The following is a 21,871-nucleotide window of genomic DNA, read 5'->3' as shown; positions in this document are numbered from 1 at the left end:
ATGTAGCAACTACACGACAATAGTGAAAATCGATCCTTGCTCATTCTTGCAACTGTGCCTCAGCCAAAACTAATTGAATTGCCCCTGCAAGCAATTTATTCATGTACATAATGGATGCATATGCAGTACAAGAACGTGCTTGTCGATGTCATATTATATGCATATATTATTGCATAATATGTTACTAGTACTAATTAAGAACAAAAGGAGGGAGATGGAACCCCTAATTGGATAGACGTAGACACGGTCGGTGCCTCAAGCTCCTCAATTGCAAACAAAAATCCATCTTGATTTGATAAAAACCAAAGGCGATGTGAGTCGATCATTGAAGAAATATAGGCGCACCTCGGTGTCCCCGATAAATAATTATGTTTTTCATTCAATTATATAATCTTTTATATTAATTATGTTAATTTTAATTTTAAGAAAATTTTCATTATATAAATATGAGTTTAATTATTACTCTCTTCATCTACGAAAAATAGTCTCATTTAAAAAAATGGAAAGTTTCTCTATCATTCGTTTCTCACTTTTTGTATCTCTCGTACTTTACACACTTTTTCTCCTTATCTATTTTACTTTGCCCACTTTTTCTCCTCTTCCCTCACATTGGCAGCTAAGGAAAACCTTAACATGTTTTTTAGTCTTTCTTCGATTAATTTCATACATATCACTAAAAAAAAGTTCAATTACTGATGATGACTAGTCCCTCAGTGGTTACCGACGAATACAACGAATTACCGACGAAATTTTTCGTAGCTTAAAAAGGTACCGACGAGTAAATTGGAATTACCATATGGAAAATTATGTGATATTGGTACATTAATGCAACGTTACAATATTAATCCAATCCAAAGGATTAACTATTTTTACATTGAACAGATCTTACAAATTAAGCCATCTAAATCAAGATGTTGCTAGTGGCTCATGATTTTAAGAGTCTCGTTGAATCTCCTGCAACGTTACAAGAAAATGGATTATGCACTAGCAATGATAATGAGACTTATAACATTTCCTAAATTTAAAAGGCAAAGGAGAGAAAGGAAGAGAGTAATACCATATGTTTGAGAGCCATATCTAGTGAGTTCTTAGACATCAACCGTCCAAAGCCAGAGCTCTCATTCAAGGAACCATTGAGCTTAATCTTAGGCTGCCTCTCTTCGACGTTACAACTCCTTGACCTCTCATTCATCGATCCGTTCAGTTTGATTTTCGACCGTTGATCCTCAGCATTCAACATTCTCGCATTCATTAACCTGTCCACCATCTTGCTCCCCACAATTTGCACCCGGTTTCCACCACCACCACCACCACCACTACTCTGATTGCTTGCATTCCCATCGCTCTCGGACTTTCTCCCCCTTGTCACACACGGGGAGCACGACTGCCTCCTGGTGATCTTTGTGCTCGTGTTTGCATTTGGATCCTGCTTTTGTGGGCCCAGTAAATTATGATATGCTGGTCTTCCTCGGGTAGTGGATGCAGGCCTATTTGTGGTCCTCAAATTAGGTGGGGTCTCATTCGAAACCCCGGGGACCAGTGACCTAGCACTGGAGTGGGGATCCACTCGAGTGCTTCTTGATGTGTTTGACCTACTTTCTTTTGGAAAGCTCGACTTGTCTAGCGGTACGGAGGTTGCTTTTGGTTTCTGGCTTACCATTGGAGCAATTTTCATGTTTCTCTTGTCGATAAATGGTGATACACTCGGCCTCCTGGTCGGGGTCTTGTGTCGTTGGGGAGGTTTGGACTTCAGAGGTGTAGGTATGTTGTTAGTAGTTGTCTTGTTACCTTCTAATTTTCCTGCAAACTGATAGATGAGGTAGGATTTATTAATAAGTAGTACAAGAATATTAAGTGTTTCAAAAATATTCCAAACTCTTTATAAAAAGATCTAAATATACCAACTTTCTAGCGTTTTGTTGACAACCAATTTTGATCAAATTAAAACGAGAGATTTCGGAAAAAGGGGCTCAATTCGCAGACCTTTCGAAATTTAGGATTAAATTCGCTTACCTTTCGAAATATGGGATCGTGGCATGCGAATTTTTCGGAATAAGGAATTTTCGATTTTTTACGTGTTTTGTTTTCTTTTTTCTTGTTATTGCTCTAACAATATTTACAATGGACCAAATTATCCCTAATATTTCACCACAATTTTAATTTTTTACTCCAATTTTATTTTCACCAATGTCTACGGATCACAGTTAAGCACCACTGCCTCCTCCCTTAGCTGCCGTCTACCTGTTTCTCTCCCACTTCCGATCCATCTAAAAGAATCAATTACAAAAACTCAAATTCCCCCACCCTCTTTGCAGTTGGATTAGCAGTTGGATGGTTTATGCAATTGTGAAGGAATTTGGCCTTGGTGGGCAGAGCAATCGGACTGGGAGATAGAGGGATTAAGAAATGGAGCATTCAGTGTTCGAGGCGGCGAAGGGGAAGCTGAAGGTCGTTGGAATTGCCGGCGTCGGGATTCATAATGTGGATCTGCAGGCGGCGACAGAGTTCGGGTGTTTGGTGGTGAATGCGCCGACGGCGAACACGATCGTAGTGGCGGAGCATGGGATCGCTCTGCTTGCTGGCATTGGCGAAGTTGGCGTCGTGAGTTCTCATCACTTGCTTCGTAAAGTCGACGGAGGAGACGATGAGGAAGTGGAGCTCGCCGAGCTGGAGATGCATCAGGGGGCCTTGTGGGCGGAGCATGAGATGGAGGTTTCCGATGAGATGGATGAGTTGAAGTGGGAATTAAGAAAATAAAATTGGAATAAAAAAATACTCCATTACACAATTTAGGGATAATTTGGTCCATTCATAAATATTGTGGGACCAATAATAAGAAAAAGAAAACAAAACACATAAAAAAAAAATCGAAAATCCTTTATTTCGAAAAATTCGCATGCCACGATCCCATATTCCGAAAGGTCAGCGAATTTAATCCTAAATTTCGAAAGGCCTGCGAATTGAGCCCCTTTTTCCGAAATCTCTCAATTAAAACTAACATGGATAATATTTATTTGCATAGCTAACGTTTTCACAAAATATATAGTTTCATAAGAACATGCTACGATGCTACTAACTTTATATCATACGTATCTTTTTTATATTTAATGATTGAATGACCTTTCTAAACCCAAAACCACTTTCTTGGATTCGAATCATAGATCTCATTTCAAAGCGTGCAAGAAAAGTTGATAAAAATCAGAAATAAAATTTACCCTTGAAATAGGCTGGATGATTGGTATCTCTCTTTGCAAGACTAGTTCTTTGCCATTTGTTTCCATCTCAAGTGATGGAAATAGAGGCGTCGCTGGAGGCGATTTCAGCCTTCATAAACGTTCACAAAATCAAAACAAAAAACAAATTTTATTTGAAACATTGAATATAACAAATTGAGAGTTGATTAGCATATAATAAAATGGATTCATCATTACCAGTTGTAATCATTTTTGCAAGTCTCATTAATTCTGTTCAATCCAAAGCTTCCTGCACTTGATTCAAAAACCAACTTAATCACAACACACTCACACACACACACATTTATATATAGCTCTCTAGTTAGTTTCTGAACCCACCGTTTGGCTCAAAGTCATCAGAAATAGGGTGAAGAAGGCTTGGAGATTGATCTTTTTCGCGTTTTTTAAGGTCCCGGAAAAAGGAAAGCTCCTCATCTCTGTCCTTGAAGCAATTCGAAATCCCTCTTGCTTCTCTTCTGTTCATCTCTCTCTTGTTTATTCAGTTTATGATCTTAACGATTCCTACTAATTGAACATTTAAATACTCCATATTTCGGAGCTAACAATATTTTTTGGTCGTTGTGATGGGAAAATATAATTAAGTAAGTTTTTTAATAATGTAATCGCGATTAATAAATTACTATACACCTATTTATATTTTTATCACATCGATATATAACTATAAAATGTTAAGATTAATAAACTTTGCATTATTGGAATATAGCATGCCTTTTTATTTGCACTCTATAAAGGATCAAACAGATCTCTGTTGTTGCCGGCTGAATGTGTTTTACTAGCACTTAAAAGAAATGGGAAGAATAGTGTGAAATAATATTATACTTTTGTTGACAAAGTAATCCAGTTCTTTTATTAATGCATTTGGCACATTTGTGAGCATTGCAGGCTGTAGCTATGTAGATTCTCTAATATTTTTCAAACAACGCTAAAGTTCTTACTTACTCCAAAATTACGAATCTCTTTAAGGATTTAATTTAATTATTCCCATCAAATTTTATAGGAGTCTAATTTTAGTTATATTGACTATGAATAAAATTTTGCACATATCACCATCGGTTCTACGGCCATGCCCGTATAACAGGTACATGAACTCGATCTTTGCGCAAATCTTGCATATGATCGTAGCCCCGATGGTGGTTGTGGGTACCCAATAACCCAATTCGAGTATCCGCACTTGATACCCTGCAATACTCACACCTGACTCCTTTACCTTTTTTAAATCTATTTTTGGCTTTAATTTACTCACTTTTAATGAATATATGTACGAAATTGAAGCCTTCAAATTTAATGTAACATTCTATATGGTTGGATTTTAGGCCATCCACAATGCAGAGCAAAAATATTGGAGGTGGTGGTGGAGAGACTTGGGACGCGCTCGGTAACGTTGGAGAGGCTTGGGGCTGCGCCCGTTTGCGGCCCGTCCTGGTGTTGCGGGTGCATGGCCCGGACCCCAACTCTATTTTTTTTAATTAAAAATTGATTTTTTTTGGCTTATTTAAACTCCACAACATTTATATTCCTTCTACATTATTCCTATAAAATTTTCGAAATATAATTGTTCAACATTTTCATTTTTTAGGAATTGTAATTTTTGAATTTTTAGGACTTAGTATAATTTTTAATTTCTAGGGTTTGTAATTTTTTTTATAGAGTTTGTAATTTATAATTTTCAATTGAATAATGGATTTTCCGAAATATAAATGTTCAACGTTTTCAATTTTAAGAGTAAACTATTTTGAAGTTATGAATAGTGCAATTTAATGTTTGTGGATGAATGAGGCCTGGATGGCACCTGTAAGTTTGTCAGAGCTGTGGAATGACGCTGAAAATATGAGGAATGATGGCGTGGAGGGGACGGATTTGGCCCCGGGACGAGGTTGTGGATGCCCTTAGAGCATGATTAACGCTGCCGGACGAACCGCATCTGGGTCCCGGCCCGCGACCTAGCGCGTTGGAGGGGAGGGAGACGCGGCCTGAGCCGCGCCTGGTGAAGGAGAAGAGTCCTAGGGCTACGCCCGGTTACGTCCTGGCATGGCCTCCCGGGCCAGGCCGCAATTCAATTTTTTTTAAATGGAATTTTTTTTAAGTTGTTGCACATACATACCTTCAGTAGTTTCGAGTTGAGGAGAGGAATAGTTGACAGAAATGGAAGTAGAGAAAGAAAATGAAAAAGAGAAGGGAAGAAGATGACTGCGTAGGGGAAGAGACGAGGGGAAGAAGAGAAAGGAGAAAACTTTAGGTTTAATATATTTAATGGGTTGGGCTTTATTTCAATTTTATGTACTTAAGTATTTGTTCAATTTTGACCTTTTTAATGTATTTTTTTTTAATTTTGAATTTCTATGTTTGTAATTTTTAATTTCCGAACGAAGAATGAATTTTTCGTGTTATAATTGCTTAACGTTTTCTATTTTACGAGTATAATAGCTTAAAGTTGTGAATAGTGCAATTTAATAGCTGGGCATGGATGGAGCCTGCTGTGTTATGAGAGTTCTGGCCTGACCCTGAAAATTAAAAGAATGATGACGTGGAGGGGACTTGGGGCTTGGATCCAAGTCAGGTTAATGATGCTCTTAGGTTTACAGTTTGCATACCTTATGGTACTTGAATTGTGGCATCTCCTACTTGATCAGTTGCGATTAAGTAAAGGGTGTTACTGTTACTGAGCTCCTAGGTGCCACCACTATCTCCGCCCACCACCACTACTGTTGCTCATCACCAGTATCATTTGTGCTCTAAATAGACGGGTGACTAGGATTTCAAGTACCGATTGTCATGGCCTTGGACTTGGATCTTGGCAATTGATCTTTGGGCTGTTCATTAGGTTTGGTTGTTACGAAGTCATGACTGACACGTGACGAAATCCACGTCGTGAACGAACCTAGACGCACAACATGTCCAGATACGTCTGTCCAGGTTTAGCCTCCAGCTCCATCACTGGCACTCGTAACGATTTGTAACCCCTGTGATTATATCCTAGCGATCATGACAGAATTAAAGTCTGTGTTGGCCCTGCAGTGGACTGAGCTAATAAATAGGTTAGTCATTCCATACATTAAACACAACACTATAAGTATTTTCTGCATTCATAAACTCTCTCTCTCTCCTTTGTGCATTGTTCTTCCGTCGAAGTTCTGCCCTCACCTCCATCCAGTTCGTCGGAGCTGCTGATAGCGGTGCTGCTACATCAGAGATGAAAAGTCGTTTATCTTTGGTGACGACACGCCAATTTGAGAGCACTACCTGGACATATCTCGTCTTGTGACAGAGGCCTCCTTGGCTCGGGTTATTACTGCATTTACGGTTTTATTATTTCGAGTTTGTAGTTGCAATTTCATTTTATTTTTTATTGTGTGTTCATTCTTTTGAGTTGTACGGTACCCGGTTAGTTTTCTTGTACCCAGAGCCAAAACAACAACAAGACATTATCAGATAATGAAACAAAAGTTATAGCTCCACAATCATGATCACGCCTGACATAATAATGGAGTGTGTTCCCTCTGCCATTTTGATCCAGCACAATTCAAGAAAAAATAATGTAAAATTGATTGAAAAAATTAATAAAATGTGTCCTCTATTATGTTTTTCATTTATATTCATTCCTTATTAATAGTGTTTTTCATTTATGTTCATTCCTTATTAATAGTGAAAAGGTATCAGATTGCGTCTTAATCTAGAGATCTACCAAAATATTATTAAAATTTAGAGAAAATTGACATACAAACTTCAAAGTTCAAGATATAGAATTTCAATATATTTTACCTTAGCAAAATAGTAAATGGAGTACTTCCTCCATTTCCTCCATTTCATAGTAATGGAGGCGTTTCTTTTTAGCACGAATATTAAGAAAAATTGTGTTATGTGAGTTAAGTAAAAGAAGAATAAAATGAAAATAAAAAAGGTGGAGAGATAAAAGGGAAAAGAAGTAAAAGAAAGTAAAGTACGTGTGTAAAAATGTGTTGATTTTTACTAAAATGAGAAATGACTATATTAATATGGAACGTATCAAAACGACGAAATAAGTATTAATTTAGGATAAATTTACGATAAACCCACAATGAAAAAGAAAACTTTTGAGTATCGAGGATTTGATTTTGACTCCGACCGACTCGGTTTCATACTTTCATACAATCAAGACCTAAGTCTAATCCAACTCTTCAATTCTTAGCAAAGAAAGTGAAAAATTTGTGAAAATGATGCGAACGAGGTTTTTGTGGTTTGGTGTAGGTTTCGCCTCTGCTTCTGGAGCTATTGCACAGTTTGTGGTTAAGGATTTGTGGACGGACCGCACCTCCCTTTTTGATCAGGTGAAATTACATGCTCAAATCTAATCTTTTATAAATGTCATTCTATTTGCTTGAACTAGCATTGACTTGTTCACACGCGTGTATAAATTTCTCAATTTTTTTATTGTTAATGTTTGTGCAGTTGACAGAAAAGTTCAATTCGTTGGATACGCGAGTGTCTAATTTGGAGTCTGTGATCTCCAAAAAACCTACTTCCCCTCAGGTTTTGTTTGCATTAATGTTTATTCACTGTATTTGTAGAATGGAACTGTAGGAATAAGTACAGTTTTAACTTGAAAGCAAATGCTCCATCCGTCCGCCATTTATAGTCCAATTTGTTTCGGCACGAGTTTTAAGAAATTATTTTACTTGGTGAAGAAAAATGAGGAAATGAGTAAGGAATGTGGGCCCCACTTTTATACATTTTTATAGTCAAATGTGAGTGTAATAATTTAGTTGAATGGTGGGATCCACCTACCTAATGTGACTTTAAATCGCGGACATCTCAAAATAGTAAAATAGCAAAATTGGTTAAAGAATGTGGTGTGTATCTCAATTACAGCTATTGACCTATCTCTTCTATGAATTAAACCATTATGTGATGGAATATATCTAATATCTTTTCTTGATGTTTGGGGTAGATAGATTATGGTTTCTTATACCATAACCAGTTAACAACTGATTTTAATTTTCCTCAGATTCTTTGGTTTATCTGCATGAAAACTTACAGCAATTATATTTCTTGTAGGATGAAGGGAATCTTGAATGAAGCTTCTGGTTTCTTGCAGCATGATCATACTCATGTTCTAGTTTCTACCGTTCCTTTTGAAGATTGAACGAGCAATAAATACGCATTTACATTACTTTTTTCATCAGGAAGATCTTTTTGTATGACTAACATTTTGATATCTACTCATAGTCGTATTCACTTTGTCACATACATTGCGCTCTCGATGTCATTTACTTTGTTATACTTTGATATAAACTCACTAACTTGTGCTTTGTGAGTTTGATTATGGCATCATTAATTCCTCTCCCTTGTTGCAGTAGCATGGATGGCCTGTTAATAAAGTAATTAAATACCACTATAATGTTGTTTGGGAATTTTGTACAACATCTGAACTATGCTACATGAGAATGATTTTTGTCCATCGAGTGGCCTGTACAAATTAATTTAACTATTTTGACTGAAATTGCTATATTATTTCAAAAGTCCAGCTATGTGCTGCAGAGTAAGTGCAAACTTTTCCATCTCCGAGACACTGCCATTCACATGTTTGAATAGTTGTATTCCATCGGCTGGCCATACAAGGAGTTTGCCAGAGGCTATTCTGCTATTGTATGAGCAGGTAATCGTTATATCGGTGTTCTTAACTTACAAAACTAGTTCTTCACTCATTACTTCGAATTCGTTGTGATTATTCATACCTTTTTCTCACTGTTTATTTATTTTTAAGAAGGTGGACTTCTGTTTTGAAACAAAGAATGTTTTACTGCTACTTCGTTAACTATTGATTGCTGTCTCCATGTGATAAAGAGTAACCTAATAGCCTATTACTTCTGCAAGGTTGTAAATGGTACTGTTCATAACACGATGCTTTGTTCGTGTGCTTTCTGCTCCTCTTGAAGCAACCAATTCTTACTAAAAGATGTATTCCATGTTCTAGGCCGCATAGGAGCCATATTCGTGCAACAACATGCCCAGGTATATCTGTAAATACTGCTAACTGCACTAGAGAACAAATACCACATAGAATGCTGTCAGTTTTCATTTTTTGTTAAGATGAAAGGGTGAGAGCAATAGCTATACTAATACTTAGACTCTAGTAATGGTCATTTGTAAAATTATAACCTCCTCTGTATTTCTTCAATTAATTTAAAGGGTCTAATTCTTAACAGCAACGCTCATATGTGTACTCCCTGCTGTGGTCATGTTTGATCCTGTTAAAATTCGCCATGAAAAAGGTTGAAATCCTTCTGATAATATTTCCTTCAGCTAATCTATGCACTATGCGAGTATTCGGTTTGCAAGATTTTATCTCAGGATTAAATAATATATATTGTGTTTGGTTCCTGAGATTGAATCTCACTACTCAATCTAGATGGATAATTATGTGATAATTGTCATAGCTAACCCTCTCCAACTAAAATAATCTCACAACTCACTCTTAGACTACATCTGATAATATTTTGTATAACAAATCGAACAATCTTTAGAGCTTTTAAAGTTTTATAATCACTTCAAAGTCTGTGCAGAGGTTAAAAGCTTCCAAAGTAGAGAATCAAAGGAAGAGATTAATCACCTGCTTCAGAACTGGCAACTCTTATGCACTTCAAGGCAAGCATCCTATGAATGACATGCTTTGCGATCCTTGTTCCACCAAAGGTTCCCAATGTTATTAAAAAACGGCTATGGCGATGCTGTTGCGCCATTGCACGGCGGGTTTCGAAAAAAACGTCCTCGCCACAAAAGGATATGGAAATATTTTGTGGGGATCGCCATTTGCCGCTGCGAGTGAGGCGTCATGGCCTTTATGGCATCTTTTTGCTTGGGCAGCCCCAAAACCTCAACCCAATCAACCAAATGACACTTATTGAATGCATATATTGAATACATGTTCTTTTAAAGATCATTACCGTACCGATCAAGCACTTTTCAATTACATTCTTTGTGATGTTCTTAATTGACTTGGTCTCCAAAGTTTGTGTAGCCCTATTTTTGCTTCTGCTCTTTGCTGGGACATTCTTTATAAATTGAAATATACCAATCATACCATCAAACAAAGACTGTCCATTATGTCCAAACAATGGTCTTGCAACAACGCTCATAATCATGATTTTAGAAATAAACTTCTTGTTTTTGCATGTTTTATATGGCTCATCCTCAACGTGGTTTTTATTGTGCATGTCTTTAAATTTGATTATTTTAAAACCTTATTAAATTCCAAGGCTTCTATTGTGAATCGTAGCGTTAATAGTTTATTGAGATATACTATTAAATCAAGTCTTCTTGTTGATGTATGAACCATAATAAGTTAGGGTAGACAATTTTTGGCACAACACAATAATCCAACACGAATACCCACGCAGTTTACTAGACACGAGCACATAAGTTTTGGATTTGGATCCTTTTCGGGTTGACCAATAAGAACACGATGATTTCGGGTTGAGTTTGGGTTATCCCTTAAGAAATAAAATTATTATATTAATTAAAAAAATATTATACTGTAACTTTATTATTGGATTTAAATCATGATAAACTTTTAATCATATATTACTCCATTTTGTCTGATAGAAATAACTCTTTCGTCCGTCCCCATAGAAATAGTTTGTAACCGCTAGAATATGCACTTTTGGTTGGACACATATTTTAATGCATAGTTTCTAATGAGTCTCACCTCATTAGAGATAAAAAAAAGTTTCCAAATTTAGAAATTGCATATTCATGTGGGACGTGAGAAAAAGAAAAGAGTGCATATTCTTGTGGGACGAAGAGAGTAATGTGAAAGAGACAAAGAAATGTTTTCATAAATAGATGTGGATTATTTCTATAGGAATAGGACGGATAAAAAAGGAAATTCAGCATATTTCTATGGAGAAAGTATTTTATCCTATAATATCAGGTTTTAATCGTGTAATATTATGTTCTGGTCGTTATCGTGCCGTGTCATAGAAACTTTATCCATTTTCGGTCGTCCCATAAAAATAACACAATTCTTTTTTTTGGCAACTAATTTCTCTCTAATGAGTTGAGCTCCATTCTTCACTAATAATACTTCTCAATTATTTTGACGTGACATGATAACTTGACACGAACACGCACAAAGTTAATGGGTTGGGACATGATAAGAACTTGAAATCTTCGGCTTGGGTTAGGATTTGACCTTATTGAATTGAGTCATTATCAGATCCTGTCGATAACGGGTGGACCCAATAATGACCCAATCACACGATTTGTCAGCCCTAATAATAAGGCATGTTTTAACTCATCCCCCAACTGTTGACTTACTACAGCCTAAGCCAACAACAAGGGTTCTATGTTAACCCTCCTAGTGTAATGCAAACTCTAGAGTAAAGTTACATAAAGATGGGCAAGTTTGCTTTGTTTCACCTCTAACTCATTATTTTTTGGCTGTTAACCAAAATTTTGTATACTGCACAACTTGTTATTGTAGCTCGGATGAGAAATTTATTGACACTTTTATTTTACTTTTAGGTTGTTTTTACTTTTCCCAACTTTAGAACTGGCTCTGTAAATTGTGGTGAATTGTGAATTGAAAGGATTATTTAGAGGTGATTACAGCTTGTTGTTGCAGATGAATGTGGCGCCATTTTGTAGTTGTAAATGAAAACTCAAATATGCCGCCATATTTTTGTGAATATAATCACATAATTGATATTATTTGAAAATTTTAATCACGTAGCTTTATTTACATTGCTTTGATCCATGTAGTTTAGTTCATTATTTTGAGTATGTGTTATGTAAAAATCGAACACAAGTTTGTATATATAACCAGTAAATCTAAAGAAATTAAAATCATGAAATTGATGTTTAGAAATTTAAACTATTGGCTAGAATTTTCAAATGCGACAATTGTAATAAAAATACAAAAATAATTCACATCACTATTAGTATCAATTTGTCTAGAACTTTTCCATTAGAAGAGGTAAATGAAAAGGTAAAAAAATAAAACTACCACATATATTTTTTTTTATTCAAATTCATTCTTCAATATAAATGGTATTTGAAAAAGTATTATAGTATCTTCTTCAATTTTGAAAAGATATATTAATATACATAATAAAATTGCATAAAATTATGGTAGTCCTTTCATCTTATTCAAGATGACCCATCCCCCCCCTCCCCCTTTTTTTTATTTATGCCAACCAAGATGTCTCATAAAAATAAAAACACTTTTATTTCTACTTTATCATCTCTCTTTTTTAATTTCTCATAATTTAACACACCTAATAAAATTGCATAAAATTATGTGTCATCCTAAGAATGAATCATCTTCTTTGGGATAGAAGGAGTAGTTATTTTATTTACCTTTATCAATTTACCTTCTTCCCTTAGAATTCACTAATTTTAGAATGTATACTTACCCTTTTAATTTGAAGTGGTAATGAGAGAGATATATCTTCTCAATTTACCAATTTTCTTTGAAGATGTTGTAATGAAATCCAAGGGAAGAATGTAAAAATGAAACAAAAATATACTTCCATACCACAAAAATATCAACCACATTTTACCTTTTATTAAAAAGGTAAAAATAATGTATACATTCTTAAATACTCTTTCCATCAGAGAAATAATTTTTATGAAGAAGAAGTAAATATATTACTATATGAGATAATGAGAATATATAAAAGAATACCGTAACTTAAAAATATTCTCCAATAGTTAAAAAGAATAAATAATTAAAATATGCAATACGTGCATGCATAAAGATGAATTAGACAAATGAATTAACATGTTTTTCATATTTTACCTTTTGTATGTGAAAGAGGTAAAAATATCACTTTAAAATTGAAGAATGTATGCAAACAATTTTTTTTTTTGAAGAGGTAAATATATTACCATATGAGAATATATTAAAGAATACCATAACTGAAAAATATACTCCAATAGTTAAAAAGAATAAATAATTAAAATATGCAACACGCGAATGTATAAAGATGAGGTAGACAAACGAATTAACATGTTTTTCATATTTTTTGAAATTATGTAATGAAGTAGTCTCCGAACATAGACAAATTCAATGTATTAAACAACATCAAACAAAATAAAATTCTTAAAATCCAACCAAATATTTTCATGATGCTTGCTTGTTGCACCATGTAGTCTCGACTCAATATTTCAAAGTTCAACAAGATGCTTTGAGAGATTTTGTTCCACCATTTTCCAACACATTCAGATCTCAAATAGTAATTACCTCTGCTGATAAACATGATAGGAAAGATGCAAGTCTATCAATCCATCTTTTTAATCTCGAGCATCAGCAATGTGCAGCTTTCTCGATGATCGATCACAGTTGGATAGGGAAGTTTGGCGAAGAAAGGATGGAGTTCGCCAGCTCTTCGTCCAGCTTAGGTAGCTCAGCCATTTTCTTCATCGCTGGCCCCATCTCGGCCAAGCTACATACATTGCAAGAAGATCAGAAAAGATTCCAAAATTAAGGCCAACTACAAGAATCAATGGTTTCTTTTGCAATCTACATAGAAGAAAAATGTTTATTTTTTTGGCTTTTCTTAAACTCACATTGAGCAAAAAAAGGACTAAGACTAATTTACTAAAAAGAATGAGCTAAGGCCTGTAGCTATAGTCCTCATTGGCCAATTCGTGTACTATATATTCGTTTCTATAGATAATTCTACACGACAGATAAAATGCCAGGAACGAATTATTTTTTAAGACATAGACTGACAACGAATGCAAGTATTGGAATGCATCAAATGAAAATCAAGAATCAGAGTGTAAGTCCTACTTGGTTAAGATTTTAGAGATGTTTTCTCGAGCTTGACTCAGAAGCCCAATGTTTTGGCGTAGCTGTAAAACACGAAAGAGAGATACATTAGCCACGTTCGTCAAGAAATTTCCCCTTAGACAGATTCTCAGGTAGCAAATAGTACTATGCAAAATGAAGTGAACAAATGAGACAGTTTCAAATATGTAACTATTAACTATTGGCATCAATTTGTAGACATAATGAAGATATGTATAGTCAAAGATAGTTTAGGATAATCCCAAGTTAATTCAACGCTATTGAAGTTAATTAAACATTAAAAGTTTACCTGAAGAGTCGAATGATTTTTCGATATTTGTTTCAAAGCCAACGCATTTTCCAGAAGAAGCTGCTTAGTGGCTCCAGCTAAATCTGTCCACATAATAGAAGTGTATAAGGAAGACTGCGTGCAGATTTGATATTTCGACATTCCATGACCTCGGTCAAAATGGAAATGCTAGTTACCCTCTACTAATAATTAAGGCCCATCTAAAACACATACATATATATTCAACTTATATGTCTACACTGCTCATTTACAATCTCACGTTGCTTCAGGAACATGTCCTGGCATACCACGGGGCCTATTAGTTGTTGACTAACCACCAAAATACAGTCCAGAGTAATATGAAAAAAGGAAGTGGAAACAAAGCAGAATCAAAGCGTAGATGAGTTTGAGCTGCTTAATAAAACCATGCCTTTCTAGATTCATTCCATTGATGCAATATGTATGCTGAATGAACAAACTAATATATCTTGATTCTAAACCATATAAAACTGATCTTTCAGAGAAGAAGCTAAGTTAGCTAACCATTTTCTGGGATGTTTCCCGCAGCTTGAGATGCACCCGATTGGATGGACAATCGAGAAGGCCTTACAGTAGAGTGAATGAAGTTTTCCTGACAAAAAAAACATATCAAGCCTTGGGAGTCTAGTTAAAAGGTATATTAGAGGAACCCAAAATTTTTAATAATTTTTTAAACTAGTTAAAAGTTTGAATTTTGGAAAATTTTAGAAAAGAAAGAACTCATTAAGGAACTATTTGGTTTTTTTTTATAATCAAGCCATCCAATTCAGAATAATAGTTTGAAATATCAAATTAAGCAAAAAATTCAGGTGTGTGCAAGAAATAATGCCCCTACTAGTATTAATCTTTGCAGCTCTCAGAGTTTTCCACTTTAAGAAATTGGAGATATGCATAAACAGATTATGAAAGGTAACTTTGAAAAAGGAAAAAATCAATTCAAGGCTACTTCTATAGTGGCTTGAGATAATGAACCTGAGGGGAAGTACTTACCCTTCGTTCTTTGCTATTCCTTACACTGAGATCGTCCTTCCATCTCTTGCTGATTCCCTTCTTCTGCAGAGTCGAATGAGTCACTCCAGTTCGCTAACGACAATCAATTCATCACTACCTACTACTTAAGACTACTCATGGAGATTCATTCTGCATTATCTTTTATGACACTTTCTGTTCTTACTATGTACTTCGTTTTCTAATTTTTCGAATCTTGATTTATAAATACGAGAATACAGTTATGCGACATTGAGAAGATGGATAAAACTCACAGCTATCCATCTGCAGCGCAAAGCCACATCTCGAACAGTCTTGGTCTTTAGCAGCACAGCGATGTTTGCATAATCGAACACGGATGAGTCCCTGCCATTTCTAGAGTAAATCAAAATGTGTTGTGTGAACCATAAATTGTTATAAGCTTCAAAACAAATAGATAATCTAGAAAAATAAGATTATCAATATCAGAGGGTTGAGTTCTGGCATTTAATCTCACCAATTGTCTTGATTTTGTTTCTAGCCATTGATCATTAAACAGTTAATATAAAAAATCCCACAAAATGCGGTTAAATTTACGCGTGATTACGCAGGATTCGATGACGTAAGTACTAACAGTTGACGACACGATAACGACAAAACACAGTTGACGACACAATAATGGCAAAACACAGTTGGCGACACAATAATGGCAAAACACAGTTGGCGACACAATAACGACAAAACACGATCTGATTATGAACGGTTTTCAAATGGGAAGATTTATGACAGAGAAACACCAACCCCAAAAACATAATCCGAACCTGCATCAGATAATCGAATCTACATATCCTCCAATCCCTCAAGAAATCAACCCCCAAGCACAAAAAAGTTACATAAATTCATATAACTAATTTGAAAACTACTATAAGAGAATTGAAGATCCCAAGTAAATACCACCTAAATACAGCAATTTTTAAATAGGCAACTTTAGAAATCACAAGAGAAATAAATTGAACAACTTAGCAAGTGTTTAATCTTCACTACGATGTTCGATCCACAGCCTACACATCGATCACACAATCAGAAGTAAAATGAGCATCCATCAAAAGTTACAAAGTAAAAAAAAAAAAGATTAAAAAGCCAATAAAATGTTCAAAAGCAAAGTTCTCCAAGGCTGACCTAGAAACATCCACACTGTTTATGTAAACCTAAAACATAGATCCAAAACCACACAACCAACAGATCTCCTCTTCACAAAATACAGCAAATCAAATGCAACATTTTTCTAACAGTGGACCAAGATTCCTTCAAACCAAACTAACCTTTAACACAACAAAACAAATTAAAATTTGTTCAAACAGCAATGCACACACACAAGAAAACATCAGAAATCCCATATCCCCAGAAACAAAGATGCAAACTTCGATACAAATTTCCAACAAAGGTACAAACTTTCCTAAAGATTCTCAACAGAGATGCAAACTTTCCTACAAATCTTCAACAAAGATGCAAACTTTTCGACAAATCTTCAACAAAGATGCAAACTTTCCCACAAAATTTTTCAACAAAAAGATGCAAACTTTCCTACAAATTTTCAACAAAGATGCAAACTTTCCCACAAAATTTTTCAACAAAAAGATGCAAACTTTCCTACAAATTTTCAACAAAAAATATTCAACAAAGATGCAAAAAAGGGGGGCTTTACTGGGCCAAATAATCCACCAAGAAGGCATGCTCCTCAGTAGTCCAATTCATGGAAATGGTCTTCTGATGCTTAAATATTGGTATACCCCACTCTCCATGCACAGAGGCGCCATTGTTGTAGGAAGAAGCAGAGATGTGAGCTTGGTTGTAGCTAGCCATGGAAACACAAACATGCACCAACAAAGATTAAAAATTTAAATTTATTTAGGACTGAACTCGATTTTTCTTATCAAGATTTTTGGTGTGTGTTGTAAGGATTGTTTTTCTTTGTAGCCTTCAAAAGATTCTTTAAGCTACTGAAAGAAAATTGAAGTGGTGGGAAGGTGAAGAAGAGGGGTGGGAGAGGTAATAAAAGCAAGATGGAATCTCAATTGCACGTAGAAAATAAAATGAAATAAATAATATTATAGCAATACAATTAAATGGAAGCCAACTTTTGTGTGCCTATTTAAATTTTTGTAGCAAGCGTGTGAATAGTGAACGTCTCTTCATATTTCTAAACACATGATACATGTGCACACATATACATATACATATACATATACATATACATATACATATACATATACGTTATATATGAATATGAGTATGAAATGTAACAAGAAATTAATGCAGAATTTAGATAAAAAAATTACATATTCTTGAAATAAAAAAGAGATTTTATTTATTGACTACAAGGCAAATGATGAAATAGATGTATGGCCTGTTGTTTTCTAAAATGGAATTTGACAGTTGGATTGGAATTGAAATTGTGGGATTAGAGAGAAGAGAAAATAAGGATATTTCCTTTGGAGCAAAATGGCAAAGTGGGGGCTGGCACATTGACTGTATGCTGTTTTTATTTATAATTTTTACAAGTGATATAAATTTATTTCCTTTTATAAAGATGAAATAATGAGAGGCTTCTCTATACTCTGTCACGAGTACGTAGTTACTGGCCAGAGGAATATAGTCAGTCAGATACTGTGGGATGTGATAGAAAACTGACATTTCAGTTTGTAATAATATGAATATCATTGGACTTTAATAAATTATTTTCACTTTCAATTTCACATAACTTCAACAAAAAAGTTTCACGGATTTTTGGTCTTTCCTTGCCAACTAAATCAAACTTAAAGGTTCTTTTTCCCTAGTTTGGATTTACATGTATTCATTGCAGATTTGGGATCTTTTTCATTTTGCGGTAAATATATATGTGCATATAATATCTATATGAGGTAAATAGACATGATTATGAGTTTCAGTAAGCAACGACGTCAACATGGGTGGACGCAGAAAAAAAATATGTAGGACCTATATATTCCAAATACTAAAAGAAAGTATATTTTTGAACGATTTAGATTATTAATAGTCTTTTGCATAACAATTTGCACAAACTTTAGAAAAAAGTTTAAAAATTTGATTAAAAAAATATTACTATAAAAAATGAGTTGCTTTGGGGCTTAAGTCCCTCGTCTCCATCACTCAGCTACACACAAGACTAATTGGCCATCGCACGTGAATAAGATGGTCACGAGCATCGAACATGTGTGTACTTGTGCACTAAGAGCATCTCCAATCATTTAAACTAAACTCAAACTCATTTTAGTGCAAATGTCACATCAAATATGAATTTATTACTCCAACCATTTACGCTAAACTTAAACTTTAAAGAATATTCTATATTATGCCTTTTTTACAAAATTTGAAAAAAATTTAGGTTTTGATTTAAATACAACCTTAAAATAGTTTTATTTTTCTCAAAAATAAAAAATGAGACTGGTTTTTGAGTACTATTGGAGCTAAATACCTCTCTCATTTTAGGTTTTAGTGTACCTTGGCGTATACTAAAATCTAAAATAGAGTAGGCAATTAGGTACTCTAAAACCAATCTCATTTTTTATTTTGAGTAAAATATATGCATCTTTAAGTTTACACTAAAATAACCCAAAACACTTTTTCAAATTTTATGAGTAAAACAGATAGATAATAAAGAGAATATTATTTTAAATGTGAGTTTTTTTTTTCTTCAAATTTGAGCTTGGTGTAAATAGTTGGAGTAAATAACTATTTAATGTGAAATTTATATTAAAATGGATTTGAGTTTAGTGTAAATAATTGAACCTTCTTTAAATAATTAAATTAGCAGCGAGTCCAACCCACTCGTTAATTATACGTGTAAGTGAACTTCAATTCAACATGTTATTTAAAATCAATGAAATTAGTTTTTATTTAATTTATTTTGTTTTCCTCATTGATATCAGTCGAACGAAATTTTCATTTCACTTACGCCGTCCGTATTCATCTTATTTCTGATTCATATTCAAGCTATGAAAATATTCTCTGATCCGTGATGTTCATCTATAAAGAAGATAACAACAAATATTTCAAGTATCTTAAAAGTTGAACGAAATCTTTCTTAAAATTTGGGAGAAGATTAGTCCCTATAAAAAGTTACTCTCTCCGTCTTAATATAGTTGGAACATTTCTTATAATGTTTTATCCAAAGCACGCAACAAATATATGTCTACTATGAAGTTAGAACAACTAGAAATACACTGAAAATGAAAAAAAAAAAATTATCCAAGAAAATTTAAGTTGGTTATATTATATAAATTTTAAATTTTAATTACTTAATTTTAATATTTGAATTAGGTAGTTTAAGATTTTAATAATATATTTTATTATGGAGTAATTTTAAATATTTATGTATTTTAGTTTTGATTTGATCTAGTATTTATTTAAAACATATAATTGCAAATTAACAAAAATAATTAAATAAAAGGCAAATAGTAAAGCCACAAGTATTGGTCAAATTCCGGTCAATTCTGTAACTTTAAAAAATAACCAATTAAATCATAACTTTGACTAATTGTAAATTGTCCATGAAATTAAATTTGGATAGAATCAAGCATGACATGAACATAATACATCAATATTTCAAAAACTCTAAAAACATGCTCAATTATGGCGTCCACGTCATTTTTGACAATTATGGAATAGACTAGAAATTTACCAATTTTTTTGGCTATTTGCCCTAAAATAAATCTGAGATGAGACAAGGGAAAAATATAGTGTGGATCCCAAATAAGGAATGACTATTGGTCGGTTAAAAGATATGCGATACATATATATACACCATTATACCATAGATAATTTTTGAATTCTGGACGTATTTATTAAAAAGAATTGTCTTATTAATTGAGCTTAGTTTCAATTGTCTTAACAAATGAATTAGCCACACTGTAAATTGCACTTTTTTTTTTATAAAATAGTTTATGGCGTGCAAGTAGAATAAGAGTTTCATTTTTAATGTATGGTGAAAATGGTGAGTTGTGACCATATATAGTCGAGTATATTAAGATATTCTATTTAATACTCGGACAGAAAATTTGACATTTCTAAAATAAATTGAAACGGAAAGCGTGAAACTGTTGATGGTCTTGACAAAAGAAGTACATATATAGCATAGCCCCTTTTAATGTAAACAATTATCATGTGGTATTAAGTGTACGTGAATATTTCATGAAGTTGCTAAGATACTTTATTTTTTCGAAAAATGTTTCAAAATTCCAAAGGAAAAAGAAGATACTAGATGGGATATGGCTGTATAACTGAAGTGGAGGAGCTACTTCATGGGCATATATGGAACCCAATTTGCTTAGAATAAAGATAGTATAAACATAATAAACCATAAATCAAATTAGGAAATCGTGGGTAATAATTAGCTTTTGTGGGGGCAAAATATTTGTAGCAATTTGTAATCCAGAGGAATTTGAATACATTCTAAAATCTTATATTGACAATGTTGTAAAAAGCAAGTCTTTGAACGTTATATTAAAGCTCTCTTATCCCTATTTTAAGGTTACCGTTAAAATTTATTATTGGAAAATTTTAACAAATTGCTAGTTTTTTAAATTGAAATGTTGATTTTATAAGTACATTATTTTCCATAATATATACTAGTAATATAAAGTAGGTGAGTTGTTCAAACAAAGATGGAAATGCCACGTTAATTCGACAATATATTTGCTGGAATAAGTTGTTTTGTGGAATGACGTAATTTGATGCCACCCAAGCAAACAAGACCAAATAGAACGAACCATTTCACATATCATGGCGACTTAAAATGTTAGACGTTGAATCAAAACTAATGCTACCTTCGTTTCTTAGAAATAAAATTTTAAAAACGACGCTAGTTTTAATGCAAAATTAAAAAAATAAGATAAAGAAGGAGAAAAAAAAAATAAAACGTAAAAAAGAATAAGGAAAAAAATAGTAAAGTTAATGTTAATTGATTATGGGGTCCTGTCCTAAAATAAAATAATTTCTATTTTTGAGAAATGAACGGAGTATTGACTAGCATTAACACTTTTTTTTTATATGTATGCTTATGAATTATTATTATAGTTTAGACACGAAAATCTGGAATCGTCGCCCATATAGTTATTTATTTTATATATTTAGGTTGCATTTTATATTTTTCCATTTTAAAAACAAAAATATGGTATCGTTTGTCCAAAACTCCAAATTTATTGCTAAGTTACTAAGTGGTGAGGTGAATCATGTTCTCTTTCATCATCTATAATTAATCACTATTTTTACTAATAGTAACTGAGTCTGATACTCTTTCTCTACCAAGTTAAAACCTTTAATAGTTATACTAGTTTTTTGTTAAATTCGATATTGTCACAAGATAATAGTCAATAGATTGTGAATGGATGGAGTGTTTCTAATTATTCCTACATTTTTTTCAATTAGATGTACGTAAATTGATATCCTTAATTATCTCGATTGGGAAAATCAATTACACTGTAAACATTCATTCTTTGATATTAGAGCATTCATAGCAGTCGATCCTTGACCATCTTA

General features: G+C 33.6%; 3 protein-coding genes and 1 long non-coding RNA gene across 7 annotated transcripts; 2 read left to right on the top strand and 2 right to left on the bottom strand.

Moving 5' to 3' along the window:
• Positions 1-786: 786 nt before the first annotated feature.
• LOC125221156 (uncharacterized) lies at positions 787-3,717 on the bottom strand. Its single transcript, XM_048123281.2, has 5 exons — positions 3,573-3,717; positions 3,432-3,483; positions 3,217-3,324; positions 1,058-1,694; positions 787-954 (listed from the first exon to the last, which is right to left on the bottom strand). Exons 1-5 carry the CDS (start codon positions 3,715-3,717, stop codon positions 934-936), a joined length of 963 nt encoding a protein of 320 aa, XP_047979238.2. The 3' UTR covers positions 787-933.
• A 3,587-nt stretch (positions 3,718-7,304) lies between these two features.
• LOC148933327 (uncharacterized) lies at positions 7,305-8,574 on the top strand. The gene is made up of 4 exons (XR_016136992.1): positions 7,305-7,393; positions 7,479-7,558; positions 7,680-7,760; positions 8,286-8,574. It is a non-coding gene; the product is annotated as an uncharacterized LOC148933327 (long non-coding RNA).
• Positions 8,575-8,711: 137 nt separating this feature from the next.
• On the top strand, positions 8,712-10,309 carry LOC125218911 (uncharacterized). Its single transcript, XM_048120715.2, has 4 exons — positions 8,712-8,886; positions 9,105-9,114; positions 9,205-9,242; positions 9,794-10,309. Exons 1-4 carry the CDS (start codon positions 8,758-8,760, stop codon positions 9,938-9,940), a joined length of 324 nt encoding a protein of 107 aa, XP_047976672.2. The 5' UTR covers positions 8,712-8,757; the 3' UTR covers positions 9,941-10,309.
• Positions 10,310-13,222: 2,913 nt separating this feature from the next.
• Positions 13,223-17,576, bottom strand: LOC125185106 (uncharacterized). 4 transcript variants are annotated; one of them, XM_048081588.2, is made up of 7 exons: positions 17,022-17,576; positions 15,613-15,712; positions 15,341-15,403; positions 14,855-14,942; positions 14,333-14,415; positions 14,026-14,087; positions 13,223-13,675 (listed from the first exon to the last, which is right to left on the bottom strand). In XM_048081588.2, the coding sequence occupies exons 1-7, from the start codon at positions 17,177-17,179 to the stop codon at positions 13,567-13,569; spliced, it is 663 nt and encodes a 220-aa protein (XP_047937545.1). In that variant the 5' UTR covers positions 17,180-17,576; the 3' UTR covers positions 13,223-13,566. The 4 variants fall into 4 exon arrangements, with proteins under 4 accessions (XP_047937545.1, XP_047937542.1, XP_047937546.1 ...); XM_048081585.2 differs by having other exon boundaries at positions 15,341-15,433; positions 17,022-17,575; XM_048081589.2 differs by having other exon boundaries at positions 15,613-15,703; positions 17,022-17,569.
• Positions 17,577-21,871: the final 4,295 nt, after the last annotated feature.

This window comes from Salvia hispanica, chromosome 1 (genome assembly GCF_029641045.1).
Source record: "Salvia hispanica isolate PSC_SH4W2 chromosome 1, Shi_PSC_v1, whole genome shotgun sequence".
In the NCBI taxonomy this organism is placed as follows: Eukaryota; Viridiplantae; Streptophyta; class Magnoliopsida; order Lamiales; family Lamiaceae; genus Salvia; species Salvia hispanica.
The sequence above is the reverse complement of the archived record's forward strand: the minus strand, read 5'-3'. Positions and strand labels throughout refer to the sequence as shown.